This window comes from Lepisosteus oculatus, chromosome 29, assembly GCF_040954835.1.
Source record: "Lepisosteus oculatus isolate fLepOcu1 chromosome 29, fLepOcu1.hap2, whole genome shotgun sequence".
NCBI classification, from domain to species: Eukaryota; Metazoa; Chordata; class Actinopteri; order Semionotiformes; family Lepisosteidae; genus Lepisosteus; species Lepisosteus oculatus.
The window spans coordinates 9,368,943-9,391,005 of record NC_090724.1 but is presented as its reverse complement, the minus strand read 5'-3'; the positions used below and the strand labels follow the sequence as shown (position 1 = coordinate 9,391,005).

Genomic DNA, 22,063 nt, shown 5'->3' with positions numbered 1-22,063 from the left:
GATTCACTGACAGGCTAAATCTGGCTCTGAGAAACGGCAGCAGAGGCTGAGATGAGGAGTGTGGACTTTTCACAAGTCTACCTGAGTGCTGGGGATCAGCGCTGTCATGTGGGGAGCAGAGAGAGGCCTCTTCCCTGCAGAGACTGAACACAGACTGAACGCAGACTGAACACAGACCGCACACAGACTCCACACAGACCGCACACAGACTCCACACAGACTGAACACACTGCACACAGACCGCACAGACTCCACATAGACTGAACACAGACCGCACGCAGCCTGAACACAGACCGCACACACACTCCACACAGACTGAACACGGACCATACACAGACTCCACACAGACCGCACAAAGACTGAACACAGACCGCACAAAGACTGAACACAGACCCCCACACAGACCGCACACAGACTGCACAGACTCCTCACAGACTGAACACAGACTTCACACAGACTCCACACAGACTGAACACAGACCACACAGACCGCACACAGACCGCACAAAGACCGCACAAAGACTGACACAGACCACACACAGACTCCACACAGACTGAACACAGACCACACACAGACCACACACAGACCGCACACAGACTGAACACAGACTCCAAACACAGACTTCACACAGACTCCACACAGACTCCACACAGACTGAACACAGACCACACACAGACCACACACAGACCGCACACAGACTAAACACAGACTGCACATAGACTCCTCAGACTGAACACAAACCGCACACAGACTGAACACAGACTCCACACAGACCGCACACAGACTCCACACAGACTGAACACAGACCACACACAGACCGCACAAAGACTGACACAGACCACACACAGACTCCACACAGACTGACACAGACCACACACAGACTCCACACAGACTGAACACAGACCAAACACAGACTCCACACAGACTGAACACAGACCACACACAGACTCCTCACAGACCACACACAGAATCCACACAGACTGCACATAGACTCCACACAGACTCCACACAGACTGCGCACAGACTGCGCACAGACTACACACAGACTGCACACATACAGACTGCACACCTCTGGGGGCACATTTACCCAGCTGGGGACTGCTGGGGGCCTGGCCTGCTCTCCTTCTGACAGAGCACAGTGTGGAACCCCAGCACACACACACACACACACAGACACACAGCGTCATACAGTCACACACAGACTGACACAGTTACACACAGTCAGGCAAACACACACACTGACACAGTCACGCACACACAAACACAGTCACGTGCACACACAGTCACACACAGTCATGTGACCTGCAGACAGACAGTCAGGCCCTGGATAATGCTGTTGACAGTCAATCACAGCCCACACCCTGCAGGTACACGCTGTCACCCCCGATCTGGGTCCTGGCGCGTGTGTCTCTGGTGCTGTGCAGGTGAGATCAGGCTAGGTGTGCAGTGGATACAGGGGAGGCAGTGTGCAGCAGCCTCACAGAGCTGAGGAAGGGAGGCAGGGAGGCTGGGAGGGCTGGTCCCCCACTCTCTGGAAGCCTTGAGCCCCAGCCCACCCCAGTGCTCCATGATCTGTTCCGCACTGACCTCTGTTCTCGAACCTGAGCTTCTCTGCTCGACTCCCAGCTCCTCGCCGAGTCTTGAACAGGACGAGAACTCCCCTCCAGCGCTCGACTCCCTCGCTCCCGGCGGCGTGCGGTGCTCCCATCCAATCCCACAGGCGCGGTAAACTGAAATCTGCATCTTTTCAAACACATTTTAGTACAAATGAAATATCATTTAGGCAATTTAAGATTCAGATTAAACCCAGTTAACCCATTGAGATCTGGCTCATTAGAACGTGAAATTTTGCCCTGGCAGGGGAGGGTTGAAGTAAGAATTTTAAAACTGAGTCTGAGTTTATCTTCAAATTGCTATTAGCGAATGCTGTGGCTGCACACACAGGTCTCTGTTTCAGAAGAACAGCGAGGCCGCCCCGGCAGGCGAGAGCCGAACTCCAGAGCCCAGAATCCCCGCAGGCTCGCCAGTCCCTCTCCCCGCGCTCCGGGCCAATCACGGGCCGCCTGCTCCGGGATTGGGCGACGTTTTCACTGATGTCATGGCCCAACGTGGGTAAATCACTATTTCATTCGCTGGGTTCTTGGGCTGTGTGTCCAATCACAGAGCGTCTGAGGACTATTCTAAAGCTGCAGGCTTTTAAGGTGGCGTAGGTGATGAAGTTTTTTTTAAAACTATTTCAAAACGGTAAAGGACTTACGGTGTTAAATGACCAGTTTTCTCTGTGTATTTAAGAGTGTTGATATTGTTAGTTTAAAAAAGATCAATTTCTCTATATATTCAATTCAATTTATTTTTAAACAGCGCTTTTCACAACAAGGTTGCACCAAGGCGCTTAACAACGCAAGTTTTTCATGTCTGTGTAGTTCTCGGAGAAAGTACTAGTAGCTGACAAAATTAAAAACTTTGTTTTTAAAAGCGCGAAGGTGCGTTGGTAAACTCGGCTGTTTACACGCCCCCCCGCGGAGGGTGGTCCCTGCTCTGTCCCCTGATCCGAACCCGCGTGCCGTGCCGGAAGCAGGACCCGTTAATCCCACTCCGTTTCCGACTGGCGCGTGACGTTCCTGCCTGACCGGGGCTGACCAGGGAGACATCATAATAATAATAATAATTGCTTACACTTATATAGCGCTTTTCTGGACACTCCACTCAAAGCGCTTTACAGGTAATGGGGTCTCCCCTCCACCACCACCAGTGTGCAGCCCCACCTGGATGATGCACCAGTCCGCTCCCCACACACTGTGGTAACACCCCTACTCTTTTCGAGAAACGCCCTGGGATTTTTAATGACCACAGAGAGTCAGGACCTCGGTTTTACGTCTCATCCAAAGGACAGCACCTGTTTACAGTATAGTGTCCCCGTCACTATACTGGGGCATTAGGACCCACACAGACTGCAGGGTGAGCGCCCCCTGCTGGCCCCACTAACACCTCTTCCAGCAGCAGCCTTAGTTTTTCCCAGGAGTCTCCCATCCAGGTACTGACCAGGCTCACACCTGCTGGGCTTCAGTGGGCAGCCAGCTGGGAGCTGGGAGCTGCAGGGTGAGATGGCTGCAATAAGCGCCTCTGAAAGACACAGCACATTGTGTGAGTAATTACCTCTCTTCCCGCAATCAGATGATGATTAGCGAGGTTCCAGCCCTGTCAGCGCAGCGGGGCTGAGCCTGTGTCTGTCTCTCCTGACTGAGCCTGGGTCTGTCTCTCCTGACTGAGCCTGGGTCTGACTCTCCTGACTGAACCTGTCTCTCCTGTCTCGAATGACTCTCCTGACTGAGCCTGGGTCTGTCTCTCCTGACTGAGCCTGTCTCTCCTGTCACTCCTGACTCCTGACTGAGACTGGGTCTGTCTCTCCTGACTGAACTGTTCTCTCCTGTCTCTAATGACTCTCCTGACTGAGCTTGTGTCTGTCTCTCCTGATTGAGCCTGTCTCTCCTGGCTGGGCCTGGGTCTGTCTCTCCTGGCTCTCCTGACTGAGCCTGGGTCTGTCTCTCCTGACTCCTGACTGAGCCTGTCTCTCCTGTCTCTAATGACTCTCCTGACTGAGCCTGGGTCTGACTCTCCTGACTGAGCCTGTCTCTCCTGGCTGGGCCTGGGTCTGACTCTGCTGACTGAGCCTGTCTCTCCTGGCTGGGCCTGGGTCTGTCTCTCCTGACTGAGCCTGTCTCTCCTGTCACTCCTGACTCCGGAGACAGAGCCCGGGTCTGTCTCCCCTGACTGAGCCTGGGTCTATCCCTCCTGACTGAACCTGTCTCTAATGACTCTCCTGACTGAGCCTGGGTCTGTCTCTCCTGTCTCTCCTGACTGAGCCTGGGTCTGTCTCTCCTGACTCAGCCTGTCTCTCCTGACTCTCCTCACTGAGCCTGGGTCTGTCTCTCCTGACTGAACCTGTCTCTCCTGGCTGGGCCTGGGTCTGTCTCTCCTGGCTCTCCTGACTCCTGACTGAGCCTGGGTCTGTCTCTCCTGACTGAACCTGTCTCTCCTGGCTGGGCCTGGGTCTGTCTCTCCTGGCTCTCCTGACTCCTGACTGAGCCTGGGCCTGTCTCTCCTGACTGAGCCTGTCTCTCCTGGCTCTCCTGACTGAGCCTCTCCTCTGGCTCTCCTATATCTCCTGACTGAGCCTGGGTCTGTCTCTCCTGACTCCTGACTGAGCCCGCGTCTGTCTCCCCTGACTGAGCCTGTCTCTCCTGGCTCTTCTGTCTCTCCTGAGTCCTGACTGAGCCTGGGTCTGTCTCTCCTGACTCCTGACTGAGCCTGGGTCTGTCTCCCCTGACTGAGCCTATCTCTCCTGGCTCTTCTGTCTCTCTCTGTGCTGCTCACTGGCTGCAGACGAATCTCCAGGCAGGAATTCTGTGTTGAGAGGGCTGTCTAATCTGACCCATGTCCCTCTCTCTGTCTTGGGGTGCAGTGGTATGGGGGTTATGGGGCACAGTTCAGATCTAGCCCTCAGTAGTGGGGACCCCTCAGAGGTCTCCCAAGAGCTCTCTCCGATCTGGGTCTCCCCAGGGACTGGATTCCTGAGCAGACTGCCAGTCTTTTCCACGTGCTGAGCCCCAAGAAGAGCAGCGTTCTCGGGGACACGGGGGGGGCTCCTGGTGGAGTCTGGGACATCAGTCTTCTGATTACAAACGTGATGAACCAGCCAGTCCATCCAGCACATTGGGTTGGGAGTAGATAATAAGTCCCCGTAGCTCATCCAGCTGTTTCCTGAAAGAAATAGTGTATCGGCTGTGCAGCTTGTTCCAGACCCCCGCTGCCCTTTGCGTAAGTATCGGTTTTAGACGCAGCTGTCCTGTAGTTCGGGTGCTGTTTTGCCCGGTTTTGCTCCGAGACTGGGGCTTGGCTCGCTGCAGCTCAGAAGAAAGTGTTGGAACAAGGAAAACCGAAGCCAGTCTGGAGACACAGAGGAGACTTTCTGGGTCTGGACCCCGGGAGCGGAGGAGCTGTATTTCCCGGGACGGCGGAGCTCCTGGGAATCCGCGCTCTGCACGCGGCGGAGGGCGGGCGCCTCGAGCTGCTCTGGCTGCCTCCGTCTGCGCGGAACCACCTTAAACTCCGGCGTCTCTCTCTCTCTTTTTTTCCAAGCGCCCGTGTTTGTGTTCAAGCCAACAGGCACAATATATTACAGCCTCCGCGGCTGCTGAAAAGCCTGCTGGATCTCCCGGTGACCTGCTGTTCTTCCCGGCTCTCTCCTGCCTCCCGGATCGACCGAGCGGCGCCCCCCCGCCCCGCGCGCACGGACCCCCAGTTTCTCCGCTCTCTCCCCGCGTCGTCTCCTCTCTCCCTCGGAAGGGGCGAGGGGGCGGGAGCAGGACAGGAAAAAAAGAGGGGGGGGGTTGTTGTTTGTAAATTTCCGATGGAGGAGAGCGGCGGTGTCCGGGGGGTCGCCGGGCGCCCCTGAGCTGGAGCGGACAGGGCGCGAGGAGGAGGAATTATTCGGGGACCCGAGTGCGCAGGAGAGGGGCTCTCGGTCTGAATTATTTTTGCTCGCCTGCTCCCTGGGTGTTGTGACGGATCAAACTTCTGCATCTGCTCGTCGAGGCCGGGACGGGGACGGCACAGGGAGGGGGGTCCCGGGGGGGCTGACCCGGCGGTCAGGCAGCCCGTGGGCATCTCGTCAGCGGGGATCATGTATCCCCAGGGACGCCATCCGGTGAGTGAGCTTAATTAATTAATTAGGAGCGTGCTGACGGTGGAAGTGGAGAAGGAGAGAGGAACCAGGAGCTGCTGTGGGGGGGGGGGGGTCCTCTCCCCCCTGAAGGCTGCTCTGAAAGGGGAGCGAGGAGTTGGGGGGGGCAGCTCCCTCCGTCCGTGGGTCAGGAGGGGGCCGTGGTGTGTCTGGGGGGGCTCTGCTCTCTGTGACAGTCCCACCCCCAGCAGCTGGATCGCTGCCCCAGTCCCGGGGGGCCGGGGGGGGGGAGTGGGGGTGTTGGCGCCCTCAGTACCTCTCAGAATTGGGTCACCAGCTGCGCGGTGCTGCCGGGGGGCCTGTGGGGGGCGCTGGCCCGCACGCACTCTCCCTTCCCTGGTGCCCTGATAGACTCTGTGATTCGGGGGGGTATTAATGAGCTGCTAACCAGACGTGACCCGATCTGCAGAACCCCAGAGCTCGCGCCCCGCCAGGCTCGGAGTCGGGGCGTCCCGGCTGCGCTCTCCTGTCTTAATCCTTCTTCCCTCTGGAGAAGCAGACACGCTGCTTCCCAAGTCCGGATAATTCCTGGATAATTCCGACAACACCATCTGCAGGCGAGCCGCAGGGCTGGGGGAGCCGGCGACATGTTCCCCAGGGCTCCCCGCCGCTGCCCGGAAACACGGCGCCTGTCCGGAGTGGCCGAGCCCGGGCCGGTATTCCGGCTCCGGCGGAAACGTGATCTTCACAGGGGTGGGGGGTCGGAGGTGAAGTGGGGCCCTGTCAGGTGTCGGGGGGTGTCAGTGTGGCTGCTGGGGTGCAGGTTAGCAGCAGCAGCTGTGCAGTGGGGCTCCTTCGCCCCCACTCCCCCACCTTGAGGGTGCAGCAGGGCAGGGCAGCGGCCAGACAGGACAGTCGCAGGACAGGGGCAGGGCAGGGCAGTCGCAGGGCAGGGGCAGGGCAGGACAGGGGCAAGGCAGGGCAGTCGCAGGGCAGGGCAGTCGCAGGGCAGGGGCAGGACAGGGCAGTGGCAGGGCAGGAAAGGACAGTCACAGGGCAGGACAGGGGCAGGGCAGGACAGTCGCAGGGCAGGACTGTCGCAGGGCAGGACTGTCGCAGGGCAGGACAGTGGCAGGACAGGGCAGTGGCAGGGCAGGACAGTCACAGGGCAGTCGCAGGACAGTGGCTGGGCAGGACAGTCACAGGGCAGGAGCAGGACAGTCGCAGGACAGTGGCAGGGCAGGACAGTGGCAGGGCAGGACAGTCACAGGGCAGGAGCAGGACAGTCGCAGGGCAGGACAGTCACAGGGCAGGAGCAGGACAGTCGCAGGACAGGGCAGTCACAGGGCAGGACAGTGGCAGGGCAGGACAGTCACAGGGCAGGACAGTGGCAGGGCAGGACAGTCACAGGGCAGTCGCAGGACAGTGGCAGGGCAGGACAGTCACAGGGCAGGAGCAGGACAGTCGCAGGACAGGGCAGTCACAGGGCAGGAGCAGGCCAGTCGCAGGGCAGGACAGTCACAGGGCAGGAGCAGGACAGTCGCAGGGCAGGAGCAGGACAGTTGCAGGACAGGACAGTCACAGGGCAGGACAGTCACAGGGCAGGACAGTCGCAGGACAGTCGCAGGGCAGGAGCAGGACAGTGGCAGGGCAGGACAGTCGCAGGGCAGGAGCAGGACAGTGGCAGGGCAGGACAGTCACAGGGCAGGAGCAGGACAGTCGCAGGACAGGGCAGTCACAGGGCAGGAGCAGGCCAGTCGCAGGGCAGGACAGTCACAGGGCAGGAGCAGGACAGTCGCAGGACAGGGCAGTCACAGGGCAGGAGCAGGCCAGTCGCAGGGCAGGACAGTCACAGGGCAGGAGCAGGACAGTCGCAGGACAGGGCAGTCACAGGGCAGGACAGTGGCAGGGCAGGACAGTCGCAGGGCAGGAGCAGGCCAGTCGCAGGGCAGGAGCAGGACAGGGCAGGAGCAGGCCAGTCGCAGGGCAGGACAGTCACAGGGCAGGAGCAGGCCAGTCGCAGGGCAGGCCAGTCGCTGTGGCCAGGCAGGGGTTAAGTGGTGACAAAGCCGCAGGCAGCTGCAGGAGCTGTAATGGGCTCCACTGAGTGTTTGTGGTGAGTGTTATCTGAAGCAGAGACGCAGCTCTGAAACACTGTGCCAAGGAGACAAAAAAAATGAATTGAGATTTTGAAAGCATGTGCAGCCACGCCTGGAGCTGTTACCAGAGTTACTGAAGTCAAACTTTCAACTGTTCCCAAACAGAGCAATCAGACGTCAGCCGACTGCAGAGCCGGCACAGTCGAGACAGAAAAAGATCGGACTCCCAGTGCGGAGCAGTCCGTTCCACTCCAGGATTTACAGTGTTGTCAGCCTCTCAGTGAACAGCAGTCTGATCCACCCCATTGTTCTGCTGCAGCAGAAGGGAAATGTGTGATTGAATTTATTGTATCGTTGTGCAGTGGTGCTTGACAAGTACTCAGAACAAGGCCACAAGTTTGAAATGCCTGACACCTGGTGTTGGCTTCTGTCTTACGGCTTCAAAACCCACCAGTGGATCAGACCGCTGCACACTGGGAGTATAATCTAATCTGGCTCCCAGCTTCCAGGAAAGGGACAGAGCAGCTTTCAGGTGCTGTGCAAGAATTCTGCCATGAACAGACCCAGAGCTCGCGTACTTTAAAGACAAAGAGCTGAGTGAATGAAGAAGTACCGTATTGAAAACTGTTTCTCTTCATTTCTGTTTTTCATAGCCTCAAAGACAGAGGTTGCAAGGAATTAATGCAGAACTTGTGATTCCTCTTCTGCTTCTACAGGATTATTTTTAACCATCAGCAGCACGTGCATATTCCAGGAGAGTTAAGCACCTCTATAGCGTGTCAGGCAGCACAGGGTATAGAAGCTGGGCTCACAGCAGCAGGGCTCCCTGTTCCAAGGTGCAGATCTTCTCCAGGGGCTGTACACTGGGATATATCTGAGTGCATCTGTGCACTGTGTGGAGAGACAGCCCCTCCCTCTGCCCCAGGCTCGGCTCTGCTGTGCTGTGATGCTGTCTCCTGGACACAGCTGATGGAGGCAGTGATCTGATGTGATCAGACTGAGGCAGCAAGGTTCTGAGCAGGACACTAATGCTGTGAGAGGGGGGGAGACAGTGTGTGGTGGAGACCTTTATGTGTCTATGTAACATGACCATTTCTCTTATATGTGCATGTGTCTCTCTCTCTGTGTGCCTCTCCGTGTGCTGGTCTCTCTCTCTCTCAATGATGCCTGTCTCTCTCTTCTAGCACTGCCTGTCTCTCTCTTCTGACACTGCCTGTCTCTCTCTCCCCCAGTTCTGCCTGTCTCTCTCTCCCAGCGCTGCCTGTCTCTCTCTCTCCCGACACTGCCTGTCTGTCTCTCCCGACACTGCCTGTCTCTCTCTTCTGACACTGCCTGTCTCTCTCTCCCCCAGTTCTGCCTCTCTCTCTCTCCCAGCGCTGCCTGTCTCTCTCTCTCTCCCGACACTGCCTGTCTCTCTCTCCCGACACTGTGTGTCTCTCTCTCTCCCAGTGATGCCTGTCTCTCTCTCTCCTGACGCTGCCTGTCTCTCTCTCTCCTGACACTGCCTGTCTCTCTTTCCCAGTGCTGCCTGTCTCTCTCCCAATGATGCCTGTCTCTCTCTCTCCCGACACTGCCTGTCTCTCTCTCTCCTGACACTGCCTGTCTCTCTCTCTCCCAGTTCTGCCTGTCTCTCTCTCCTGACACTGCCTGTCTCTCTCTCCCAGTGCTGCCTGTCTCTCTCTCTCAGCGTTGCCTGTGTCTCTCTGCCAGTGCTGCCTGTCTCTGTGTCCTAGCACTGCCTGTCTCTCTCTCTCCCAGCTCTGCCTGTCTCTCTCTCTCCCAGTGGTGCCTGTCTCTCTCTCTCCCGATACTGCCTGGCTCTCTCTCTCCCAGCTCTGCCTGTCTCTCTCTCTCCCAGTGTTGCCTGTCTCTCTCTCTCCCAGCACTGCCTGTCTCTCTCTCTCCCAGCTCTGCCTGTCTCTCTCTCTCCGTGTGCTCTGTCTGTATCTGTGTGAGTTTGTGTCAACATCAAGTTCAGGAGGGCAGTATTGAAGTGGCTGTTAAGACACAGTGTGCAGGAGCTGATAAGTCCTTTTTAAACTAAAATGAATAATTTGCAATTGTGACTTATAGACACTGAATAACTGTGAACAGGAAAGTGAGAAATAAGCCACAACACGAAAGTGGAGAATATATAGAAAAGTTACAGACCTTCCAATAAAACACAGCACCTATAGAAGACTCCAGCTCTGGAGAAGTGCTCTAGACAAAGACAGCCTCCCTCTGCAGCTCTGTGTTAATTGCACACCTGTGTGCGGGGCTGTGAGAGAGCAGCTGTCTGTGGTGTGTTTCCTGACACTTGGCCTGTTTGTGTACTCCCTGTGATTATGTGCTGCTCTTGCCTGTTGTGTTCATGTGTTGCAGCGCTCTGACTGAATCGCTGGTTTTGTTTAAGATTGTCAGTGTTCTCCTGTGCGATTACTTTGTTGCGTTTCACGTTAAACAAAGGATGAATTTGACTGAAGCTTGATTAACTAAGATACCATCTGCAGAATCTTGCTCGTTGTTCATGATTTTATGTAAAATCATCTTAAGGATTCCCAAGTGTCTGCCCAATTCAACACAAACGCCACAGGTTCAAACTATCAGCTGAATTTCAGTTGGATTCCTGAGAACACAGGGTGTCCGGGTGGTGTCAGATGAATACCTACCACGTCCCCTCTCCTGTCCTCTTCCTTCTTTCCTCGATGTTCTCTCCTCTCTCTTTCTTCCTGTGTCCCTCTCCCTGTCCTCTCTCTCCCCTCTCTGAGAGACCCCACTCTGTGCTCTCTCCCTGTCTCCTCTCCCTGTCCTCTCTCTCCCCTCTCTCAGAGACGCCACTCTGTGTTCTCTCCCTGTCTCCTCTCCCTGTCCTCTCTCTCCTCTCCCTGTCCTCTCTCTCTCCTCTCCATGTCTCCTCTCCCTGTCCTCCTCTCTCCTTGTCCTCCTCTCTCGCCCCTCTCCCTCCCCTCTCCATGAACTCTCCGGTTCTCTCTCTAAGCTGTCTGATTCCTGTGTGGAAACTGGGAGTGCTATTCTGGGATTTTAAAAGGGAACGTTGTGGGGGTGTGGGTGGGGGGGTTGGCTGCATGTAAACAAACAGTGGAATTTTTTCAGGCCTTCGGAATCCACAGATGTTCTGTCTGTGAAGGGCAGGGATTGGGAAGAGCTGGTGGTGAGGCGGGCTGTGGTTTGGATGTGTTTCACGGACCACTGCAACACGCTGACATTCCAGCTGGCAGACTCCTTAAAGCAGCTATCTGCTGTCAGCTCCCTCTCCCCCGTGTCCTCGCACAGCTCACAGCTGCTCGTCCTGGCTCCCTGAGTCCCGCCCGCTGGGTGAGCAGTCTTGCTGACCAGTGGTCAGGGGCTGGGGTGTGATTGTAATAAGTCCAGCTATTCAGTGATCAGGGTCTGGTTGCACTGTGTGAGTGCTCTCCCTCTAAGACACAAAAGAGATTCTGGGGAGCCCCTACAAGCATAGCTGTCAGTAGACAGATACACAGGGCACCCCACATCCTCTTCAAACTCCCCCCTTCAGCCACACTGAGAGCCCCCAGTTACCCCCTCAGCCACTCTGGGAGACCCCACTCAACTACCCTCCTGTCGCACTGAGAGAGACCCCAGTTCCCCCCTCAGTGCACTGAGAGGAATGCCCCCCCCTCAGTCACCCCCCTCTGTGCCCGCAGGCTTAATTACTGTAAAGACACCAGAGTGGCTGACCTCCACCGTTAGCTTAATTGAAATTTAATTGAATTTCACTTGTCTAGACTAATTAGGCTCTATCTGAAACCTGGAGTCCCATTTGCCACGCAGAGCCCCGCTTGTGGCCGTTCAGTTGGAGTGAGAAGCTCACAGGCTGGGCCGGATCATCCCAGACAGGTGCTGGCCCGGCTGGATCAGAACCTGGGCCCGCAGGGCTGGCGACACCGGAGTTTTCATTCCGGCCGGTTCAGGGAAGTGCTGAGTGCTGGAAAGGGTGGAAACAGGGATCAGTCAGTAATTCTAATCACTGTGGCTCTCCTGAGGCTCAGGACAGCGCTGTGTGCGGTTGTGTTCAACAGGCTGCCTGTGGTGAAACTTTGAGCCCTGTCCCCTGCTGCTCAAAGTGAGAACCATCTTACTTGGGGCAGCTCTTCGCTATCAGCATGGTGCATGGTGTGTGGAGACAGTGAGCTAGGCCCTGTACACAGTCCTCTCATCCAGTCTGCCTTTCCCAGCTGCGCAGTCCTGGACAAACTGTTCAAGTGAAGGAGCAGATCACTGTCTTTCATTTGAAATTTTATTTTGATATACCGGGCAAAGTGGCATTGAAAACAATGGGGATCTGACAGCAGGAAGCTGGGGTAAGGAAATTCCTGGGAAAAGATCCTGGAAAAACCTGGGACAGGAGAAGACACACACTCCTAATAAGACTCTAAAACAGAGCCCTGAGGAATAGTGTGTGGGTGCCCTGATGAGGTTAATAAGCTGGCCTGATCTCGTCTGGGGTGGCCCTGAGGAGCTCCTTCCACGTGTGGCATGTGCTGTGGAATCTGATGCGGGAGCACTGGAGCTGGTCAGGGCCTCGCATGTCGAAACTGAAGTAACTCCAGCACGTGGTGTTGGGATCTATACAGGAGACCTGCAGTAGATCAGACTGCTGTGCACTGGGTGTCTGACTGTTAGAACTGTAAAACCCAGAGTGGATCAGACTGCTGTGCACTGGGAGTCTGATTGTTAGCACTGTAAAACCTGGAGTGGATCAGACTGCTGTGCACTGGGTGTCTGACTGTTAGCACTGTAAAACCTGGAGTGGATCAGACTGCTGTGCACTGGGAGTCTGATTGTTAGCACTGTAAAACCTGGAGTGGATCAGACTGCTGTGCACTGGGAGTCTGATTGTTAGCACTGTAAAACCTGGAGTGGATCAGACTGCTGTGCACTGGGAGTCTGATTGTTAGCACTGTAAAACCTGGAGTGGATCAGACTGCTGTGCACTGGGAGTCTGATTGTTAGCACTGTAAAACCTGGAGTGGATCAGACTGCTGTGCACTGGGAGTCTGATTGTTAGCACTGTAAAACCTGGAGTGGATCAGACTGCTGTGCACTGGGAGTCAGATTGTTAGCACTGTAAAACATGGAGTGGATCAGACTGCTGTGCCCTGGGAGTCTGATTGTTAGCACTGTAAAACCTGGAGTGGATCAGACTGCTGTGCACTGGGAGTCTGATTGTTAGCACTGTAAAACCTGGAGTGGATCAGACTGCTGTGCCCTGGGAGACTGTTAGCACTGTAAAACCTGGAGCAGATCAGACTGCTGTGCACTGGGAGTCTGACTGTTAGCACTGTAAAACCTGGATTGGATCAGACTGCTGTGCCCTGGGAGTCTGACTGTTAGCACTGTAAAACCTGGATTGGATCAGACTGCTGTGCACTGGGAGTCTGACTGTTAGCACTGTAAAACCCAGAGTGGATCAGACTGCTGTGCACTGGGAGTCTGATTGTTAGCACTGTAAAACCTGGAGCGGATCAGACTGCTGTGCACTGGGAGTCTGACTGTTAGCACTGTAAAACCCAGAGTGGATCAGACTGCTGTGCCCTGGGAGACTGATTGTTAGCACTGTAAAACCTGGAGCAGATCAGACTGCTGTGCACTGGGAGTCTGACTGTTAGCACTGTAAAACCCAGAGTGGATCAGACTGCTGTGCCCTGGGAGTCTGACTGTTAGCACTGTAAAACCTGGATTGGATCAGACTGCTGTGCACTGGGAGTCTGATTGTTAGCACTGTAAAACCTGGAGTGGATCAGACTGCTGTGCACTGGGAGTCTGACTGTTAGCACTGTAAAACCTGGAGCGGATCAGACTGCTGTGCCCTGGGAGTCTGACTGTTAGCACTGTAAAACCTGGAGCAGATCAGACTGCTGTGCACTGGGAGTCTGATTGTTAGCACTGTAAAACCCGGATTGGATCAGACTGCTGTGCCCTGGGAGTCTGACTGTTAGCACTGTAAAACCCAGAGTGGATCAGACTGCTGTGCACTGGGAGTCTGACTGTTAGCACTGTAAAACCCAGAGTGGATCAGACTGCTGTGCCCTGGGAGACTGATTGTTAGCACTGTAAAACCTGGAGCAGATCAGACTGCTGTGCACTGGGAGTCTGACTGTTAGCACTGTAAAACCCAGAGTGGATCAGACTGCTGTGCAATGGGGGTCTGATTGTTAGCACTGTAAAACCTGGATTGGATCAGACTGCTGTGCACTGGGAGTCTGATTGTTAGCACTGTAAAACCCAGAGTGGATCAGACTGCTGTGCACTGGGAGTCTGACTGTTAGCACTGTAAAACCTGGAGTGGATCAGACTGCTGTGCCCTGGGAGTCTGACTGTTAGCACTGTAAAACCTGGAGCAGATCAGACTGCTGTGCACTGGGAGTCTGATTGTTAGCACTGTAAAACCCGGATTGGATCAGACTGCTGTGCCCTGGGAGTCTGACTGTTAGCACTGTAAAACCCAGAGTGGATCAGACTGCTGTGCAATGGGGGTCTGATTGTTAGCACTGTAAAACCTGGAGCGGATCAGACTGCTGTGCACTGGGAGTCTGATTGTTAGCATTGTATAACCTGGAGTGGATCAGACTGCTGTGCACTGGGAGTCTGATTGTTAGCACTGTAAAACCCAGAGTGGATCAGACTGCTGTGCACTGGGAGTTTGACTGTTAGCACTGTAAAACCTGGAGCGGATCAGACTGCTGTGCACTGGGAGTCTGATTATTAGCACTGTAAAACCCAGAGTGGATCAGACTGCTGTGCACTGGGAGTCTGACTGTTAGCACTGTAAAACCCAGAGTGGATCAGAGTGCTGTGCACTGGGAGTCTGACTGTTAGCACTGTAAAACTGGGAGTGGATCAGACTGCTGTGCACTGGGAGTCTGACTGTTAGCACTGTAAAACCCAGAGTGGATCAGACTGCTGTGCACTGGGAGTCTGACTGTTAGCACTGTAAAACCTGGAGTGGATCAGACTGCTGTGCACTGGGAGTCTGATTGTTAGCATTGTATAACCTGGAGTGGATCAGACTGCTGTTAACTATTTCTTTGCTGCCCCCAGGTCCCTCTGCAGCCTGGCCAGCCCTTCAAATTCACTGTTCTGGAAACTCTGGACCGCATCAAGGAGGAGTTCCAGTTTCTGCAGGCCCAGTACCACAGGTAGGCCCCATTCTGCAGGCCCTAAGTGAATTATTGTGGTGACAGGTAAATGTACTGTATACTACTTTCCACTAGCAGTGTGTGACTGTTGTGAAATGTGCGAGACAGATTCCTGTTGCCCTCCCCAGCACCCCCGGATCTCACTTCCATTGAAACCTGGGGGAGCCTGTTCATTCCCACACCCCTGTACCCCAGCACAGCTTCAGCTAAGATCATTCTGCCAGAACAGGACGCAGAAACAATCCTAATGTTCTGGCCAGTGAGTCTGATTGGATATAGGCGATGCTGTTCATGTGACTCCTGCTCCTCTTCCTGCAGCCTGAAGCTGGAGTGTGAGAAGCTGGCAAGTGAGAAGACAGAGATGCAGAGACATTACATCATGGTGAGTGAAACTCGCAGCCCTGACTGACACACGCGTGACACTCGCACCCCTGACTGATACACGCATGACACTCGCAGCCCTGACTGACACACGTAGCCCTGACTGACACACGCGTGACACTCGCAGCCCTGACTGACACACGCAGCCCTGACTGACACATGCATGACATTCGCAGCCCTGACTAACACATGCGTGACACTTGCAACCCTGACTGACACACGCAGCCCTGACTAACACACGCAGCCCTGACTGATACATGCGTGACACTCGCAACCCTGACTGACACATGCATGACACTCGCAGCCCTGACTGACACACGCAGCCCTGACTAACACACGTGTGACACTCGCAGCCCTGATTGACACACACATGACACACGTAGCCCTGACTGATACATGCGTGACACTCGCAACCCTCACTGACACACGCAGCCCTGACTGACACACGTGTGACACTTGCAGCCCTGATTGACACACACAGCCCTGACTAACACACATGTGACACTCGCAGCCATGATTGACACACGTGTGACACACGCAGCCCTGACTGACACACACAGCCCTGACTAACACACGTGGGACACTCGTAGCCCCAACTGACACATGCAGCCCTGATTGACACACGGGTGACACTCACTGCCCTGACTGACACACGTGTGATACACGCAGCCCCAACTGACACATGCAGCCCTGATTGACACACGTGTGACACTCGTAGCCCCAACTGACACATGCAGCCCTGATTGACACACGTGTGACACTCGCAGCCCTGATTGACACACATGTGACACACGCAGCCTCAACTGGCACATGCAGCCCTGACTGACACACACAGTCCTCACCTCGACTGCCTATGGGAATACAGTTTCAGTAGAGTCACTATAACCTCATCCTGTATTACGTGTTCCTCCTGAGAGGTCTAATCTTTTTAATCACTTCCTGTGTTCTTCCTTCTAAATAGGGACATTATTCCCGGTGTGTATATTTCTGTCTGTCTGTGTATGGGCGTATAAAAGTACATATACTGTGCACTTTGGAAACGCAGAGTTGCTATGTGACCTGCTCCTGTTGCTCAGTACGTGCATGCTGGTCTGTGATCCCACACTGAGACTGCCAGGCTCTAGCCAAGATGAGCGACCTCTGTCGCTGCTGCAGCTCTGTCCCTCTCTCTGCAGCCTGCAGCACAGTCACTGATATAATATAATGTGCGTGTGAGTGCACAGGCACAGACACGTAACTAATTTGAAGTAATGAGAAGTCACATCTTCCAAGAAGAAATAATCCCAGAAGGCTATATTTAGGTAGTTAGACCTGTCATATAGACTAAGACTTGTTTTGACAGGCATTCCTTTTTAATGTATGTGTTTATTATTTTTTTTATTTATCTGGTACAGAATGTTCTTTTTCCTGAATGATTTATCTGTGCTGTTGAGGCTCAGGGAACAGACAGCAGAGTTAATTTTCACTGACAAGCTGGAATTAAGGAAGTGATTGTCACACCTGCACTCTCCCGGCCGAGAGCAGGTGATAATGACACACCTTTACCTGCGCAGTGCCTCTGTCTGTCTGTCTGTCTGTCTGTCTGTCTGTCTGTCTGTCTGTCTGTCTGTCTGCACTCACACACACACCTTTACCTGCACAGTGCCTCTGTCTGTTCACACTCACACACACACCTTTACCTGCACAGTGCCTCTGTCTGTTCACACTCACACACACACCTTTACCTGCGCAGTGCCTCTGTCTGTTCACACTCACACACACACCTTTACCTGCGCAGTGCCTCTGTTTGTTCGCACTCACACACACACCTTTACCTGCACAGTGCCTCTGTCTGTCCACACTCACACACACACCTTTACCTGCACAGTGCCTCTGTCTGTCTGTGTGTCTTTCCACACTCACACACACACCTTTACCTGCACAGTGCCTCTGTCTGTTCACACTCACACACACACCTTTACCTGCGCAGTGCCTCTGTCTGTCTGTCTGTCCACACTCACACACTCACCTTTACCTGCGCAGTGCCTCTGTCTGTTCACACTCACACACACACCTTTACCTGCACAGTGCCTCTGTCTGTTCACACTCACACACCTTTACCTGCGCAGTGCCTCTGTCTGTGTGCACTCACACACCTTTACCTGCGCAGTGCCTCTGTCTGTTCACACTCACACACACACCTTTACCTGCGCAGTGCCTCTGTCTGTTCACACTCACACACCTTTACCTGCGCAGTGCCTCTGTCTGTGTGCACTCACACACCTTTACCTGCGCAGTGCCTCTGTCTGTCCGCACTCACACACACACCTTTACCTGCACAGTGCCTCTGTCTGTCCACACTCACACACACACCTTTACCTGCACAGTGCCTCTGTCTGTTCGCACTCACACACACACCTTTACCTGCACAGTGCCTCTGTCTGTCCACACTCACACACACACCTTTACCTGCACAGTGCCTCTGTCTGTTCGCACTCACACACACACCTTTACCTGCACAGTGCCTCTGTCTGTTCGCACTCACACACACACCTTTACCTGCACAGTGCCTCTGTCTGTCCACACTCACACACACACCTTTACCTGCACAGTGCCTCTGTCTGTTCACACTCACACACACACCTTTACCTGCACAGTGCCTCTGTCTGTTCACACTCACACACACACCTTTACCTACGCAGTGCCTCTGTCTGTCTGTGTGTCTTTCCACACTCACACACACACCTTTACCTGCGCAGTGCCTCTGTCTGTTCACACTCAAACACACCTTTACCTGCACAGTGCCTCTGTCTGTTCACACTCACACACCTTTACCTGCGCAGTGCCTCTGTCTGTGTGCACTCACACACCTTTACCTGCGCAGTGCCTCTGTCTGTCCGCACTCACACACACACCTTTACCTGCACAGTGCCTCTGTCTGTCCACACTCACACACACACCTTTACCTGCACAGTGCCTCTGTCTGTTCACACTCACACACCTTTACCTGCGCAGTGCCTCTGTCTGTGTGCACTCACACACCTTTACCTGCGCAGTGCCTCTGTCTGTCCGCACTCACACACACACCTTTACCTGCGCAGTGCCTCTGTCTGTTCACACTCACACACACACCTTTACCTGCGCAGTGCCTCTGTCTGTTCACACTCACACACACACCTTTACCTGCGCAGTGCCTCTGTCTGTTCACACTCACACACACACCTTTACCTGCGCAGTGCCTCTGTCTGTTCACACTCACACACACACACCTTTACCTACGCAGTGCCTCTGTCTGTCTGTGTGTCTTTCCACACTCACACACACACCTTTACCTGCACAGTGCCTCTGTCTGTTCACACTCAAACACACCTTTACCTGCACAGTGCCTCTGTCTGTTCACACTCACACACCTTTACCTGCGCAGTGCCTCTGTCTGTGTGCACTCACACACCTTTACCTGTGCAGTGCCTCTGTCTGTCCGCACTCACACACACACCTTTACCTGCACAGTGCCTCTGTCTGTCCACACTCACACACACACCTTTACCTGCACAGTGCCTCTGTCTGTTCACACTCACACACACACCTTTACCTGCGCAGTGCCTCTGTCTGTTCACACTCACACACACACCTTTACCTGCACAGTGCCTCTGTCTGTTCACACTCACACACACACCTTTACCTGCGCAGTGCCTCTGTCTGTTCACACTCACACACACACCTTTACCTGCGCAGTGCCTCTGTCTGTTCACACTCACACACCTTTACCTGCGCAGTGCCTCTGTCTGTGTGCACTCACACACACACCTTTACCTGCGCAGTGCCTCTGTCTGTGTGCACTCACACACACACCTTTACCTGCGCAGTGCCTCTGTCTGTTCGCACTCACACACACACCTTTACCTGCACAGTGCCTCTGTCTGTTCACACTCACACACACACCTTTACCTGCGCAGTGCCTCTGTCTGTTCACACTCACACACACACCTTTTCCTGCGCAGTGCCTCTGTCTGTCCACACTCACACACACACCTTTACCTGCGCAGTGCCTCTGTCTGTTCACACTCACACACACACCTTTACCTGCACAGTGCCTCTGTCTGTTCACACTCACACACACACCTTTACCTGCGCAGTGCCTCTGTCTGTTCACACTCACACACACACCTTTACCTGCGCAGTGCCTCTGTCTGTTCACACTCACACACACACCTTTACCTGCGCATTGCCTCTGTCTGTCCACACTCACACACACACCTTTACCTGCGCAGTGCCTCTGTCCTTTCTCTGCTTGTCTGTCTGTCTGTCTTGCTCTCTGCCTGTCTGCTTGTCTGTGTGCTTTGCCTGCTGCCTGCTCCTAAAGGCCAGAGTGATGAGATGGAGTAACTGGCCTTGTTTCTGCAGTATGTAGGTGGCAGCTCTCCTGCCACTGCCTCAGTCTCCCCAGAGGCCTGAGAACTAAGTCCAGCAAATGTTCCTTATTGGGGGCGGAAGTAGTGACAATTTTATGCATTGTTAAAACGCTTTGTTGTTCTAGTAGCAGATTAGTAATATTCAATGTGTTTTCTTTATTTCAGTACTACGAAATGTCTTATGGACTGAACATTGAAATGCACAAACAGGTAAGATATTAGCGCTGTTGTCTGTGTCACTTACACAGACTTTTAAAGAAGTATTTAAATAACTTTGTACTACTGCTATGCTCTGGGCTGACAGTGTGAGGACTTAGAACACACTCCTTTTGCGCAGCAGTCCGATCCACTCCAGAGTTTCCAGGCTCCAGGACTCTTGAATGTGAGCCTGCAGCAGGTGCGGAATAATTTGAAAGTGTTCTTATATTTTCATCAAGCTCCGCAGGCGCACATTAATCAAGTTAATATCCAGTCTGGTGCTTCTTTAAAACCAAAAGGAAGGTTTGAAACAGGAGGGACAGCATTTGGCGCATCTTGCCCTTTGACTCATCCAGCTGTTTTTGGAAGAACTAGCTGCTCGACCCAGGGACCAGCAGCTGGTGGAGCCCGGAGTGGCTCAGACAGCTGTGCACTAGGATCTACACAGGACTGTGGTGTCATCACAGTGACTGAATTGTTTTGTTTTTGACATCGGTGATAAACCAACCTTAATCCTGGGCCTCATCTGCTGTGGGCTGTCTTGACTTGGAGTGGGGCTTTTATTTAATACTTCATTTTCTACAAACTGCTTCTGCTGTAACAGGATTTACCCTCCCCCCTTCCTGTTTGTAATACGGGGTGAATTGCAAGTGGTTTTATCTTTTTATCTGTTTTTTTTTTAACTGTTGGATTAAAATCTACGTTGGGCTAATGTAGGTCAGTCAGTGGAATCTGTTGCGAGAGATATTGTATTGACTGAAACGGCTGGTTCCAGTCTGAGGCTGAGCGATGTGTGTTTATTTAACATCTTCCCCCCTGAGCTTCCTGCAGCTGTGTGCTCCCGGGTTTCTGAAACCTGAGTCCGAAATGCCACCAGTCTGGCAGGGAGGCGGCTTGGTCAGACTGCCCTCTGCTGGTAGGAAGCGGAGCTGCGTGCCTAGGCAGTGTGAGAGGAACTGCACCCTGCACCAGGGCTTTTCGCCTTCTGCCCTGGCCTGACCCCCTTCCCAGGCCAGCAACGCTCTGCCGGTTGATGCTGAGGGCAGCCAGGGTTCAAATTCCAGCGCCGCTACAGAGCGCTCATTGTCGGTCCCAGCTCATCCACTGCATCCCTGAATTCCTGCATGTGGAATGTACTAGCGCCTGTACACTGGCGTGCCATGTCACTGATACACGAGCGGTCCGAAAGGGGAGGGGTGTTCTTAATTCTGCGCCTTTCGCGGAGGAGTAACATCTCAGTTTTTCGGAACAGCTTGCTCAGTGACACAGCCAGAATCTCGTCTTCTCTGGCTTGACTCGGCGGCTGTGATTATCGTCCCTCGTGCTCGGGGCGCCCCTGTGGTGGTCAGGCTGCAGGTTCAGGGAGGACCGCTGAGGCCCTAGCGGGATAGCAGGCTCGCGCCCGGCTCTCACTCGGATGTCTAAAGACCCCCTTTTCACCAGCGCAGTGTGATGTCATGTTCAGGGCTGGTGATTGACTGATGGACTGGGGTTGTGTTCTGAACTGAGTGTGTGCAGGTGTGTCAGTGTGAGCGGAGGTGTGAGTGTGTGCAGGTGTGTCAGTGTGAGTGTGTGCAGGTGTGTCAGTGTGAGCGGAGGTGTGAGTGTTTTGAGCGGAGGTGTGAGTGTGTGCAGGTGTGTCAGTGTGAGCAGAGGTGTGAGTGTGTTGAGCGGAGGTGTGAGTGTGTTGAGCAGAGGTGTGCAGGTGTGTCTGTGAGCGGAGGTGTGAGTGTGTGCAGGTGTGTCAGTGTGAGTGTGTACAGGTGTGTCAGTGTGAGCTGTGGTGTGAGTGTGTGCAGGTGTGTCAGTGTGAGTGTGTGCAGGTGTGTCAGTGTGAGCGGAGGTGTGAGTGTGTGCAGGTGTGTCAGTGTGAGTGTGTGCAGGTGTGTCAGTGTGAGTGTGTACAGGTGTGTCAGTGTGAGCGGAGGTGTGAGTGTGTGCAGGTGTGTCAGTGTGAGTGTGTGCAGGTGTGTCAGTGTGAGTGTGTGCAGGTGTGTCAGTGTGAGCGGAGGTGTGAGTGTGTGCAGGTGTGTCAGTGTGAGTGTGTGCAGGTGTGTCAGTGTGAGCGGAGGTGTGAGTGTGTGCAGGTGTGTCAGTGTGAGTGTGTACAGGTGTGTCAGTGTGAGCGGAGGTGTGAGTGTGTGCAGG

The 22,063-nt window shown here is 54.2% G+C and overlaps 1 protein-coding gene across 2 annotated transcripts in view; it reads left to right on the top strand.

Annotated features, from left to right (window-relative positions):
• The first annotated feature begins 5,121 nt into the window (after positions 1-5,121).
• The window catches only part of tle2b (TLE family member 2, transcriptional corepressor b), a 31,849-nt gene continuing 14,907 nt past the window's right edge, over positions 5,122-22,063 (top strand). For both annotated transcript variants that reach the window (XM_069185883.1, XM_069185882.1), the window contains exons 1-4: positions 5,122-5,707; positions 14,848-14,945; positions 15,264-15,327; positions 19,883-19,927. In XM_069185883.1, the coding sequence (XP_069041984.1) occupies positions 5,684-5,707; positions 14,848-14,945; positions 15,264-15,327; positions 19,883-19,927 (231 nt within the window). In that variant the 5' untranslated portion in view covers positions 5,122-5,683. The remainder of the gene's footprint in view (positions 5,708-14,847; positions 14,946-15,263; positions 15,328-19,882; positions 19,928-22,063) is intronic.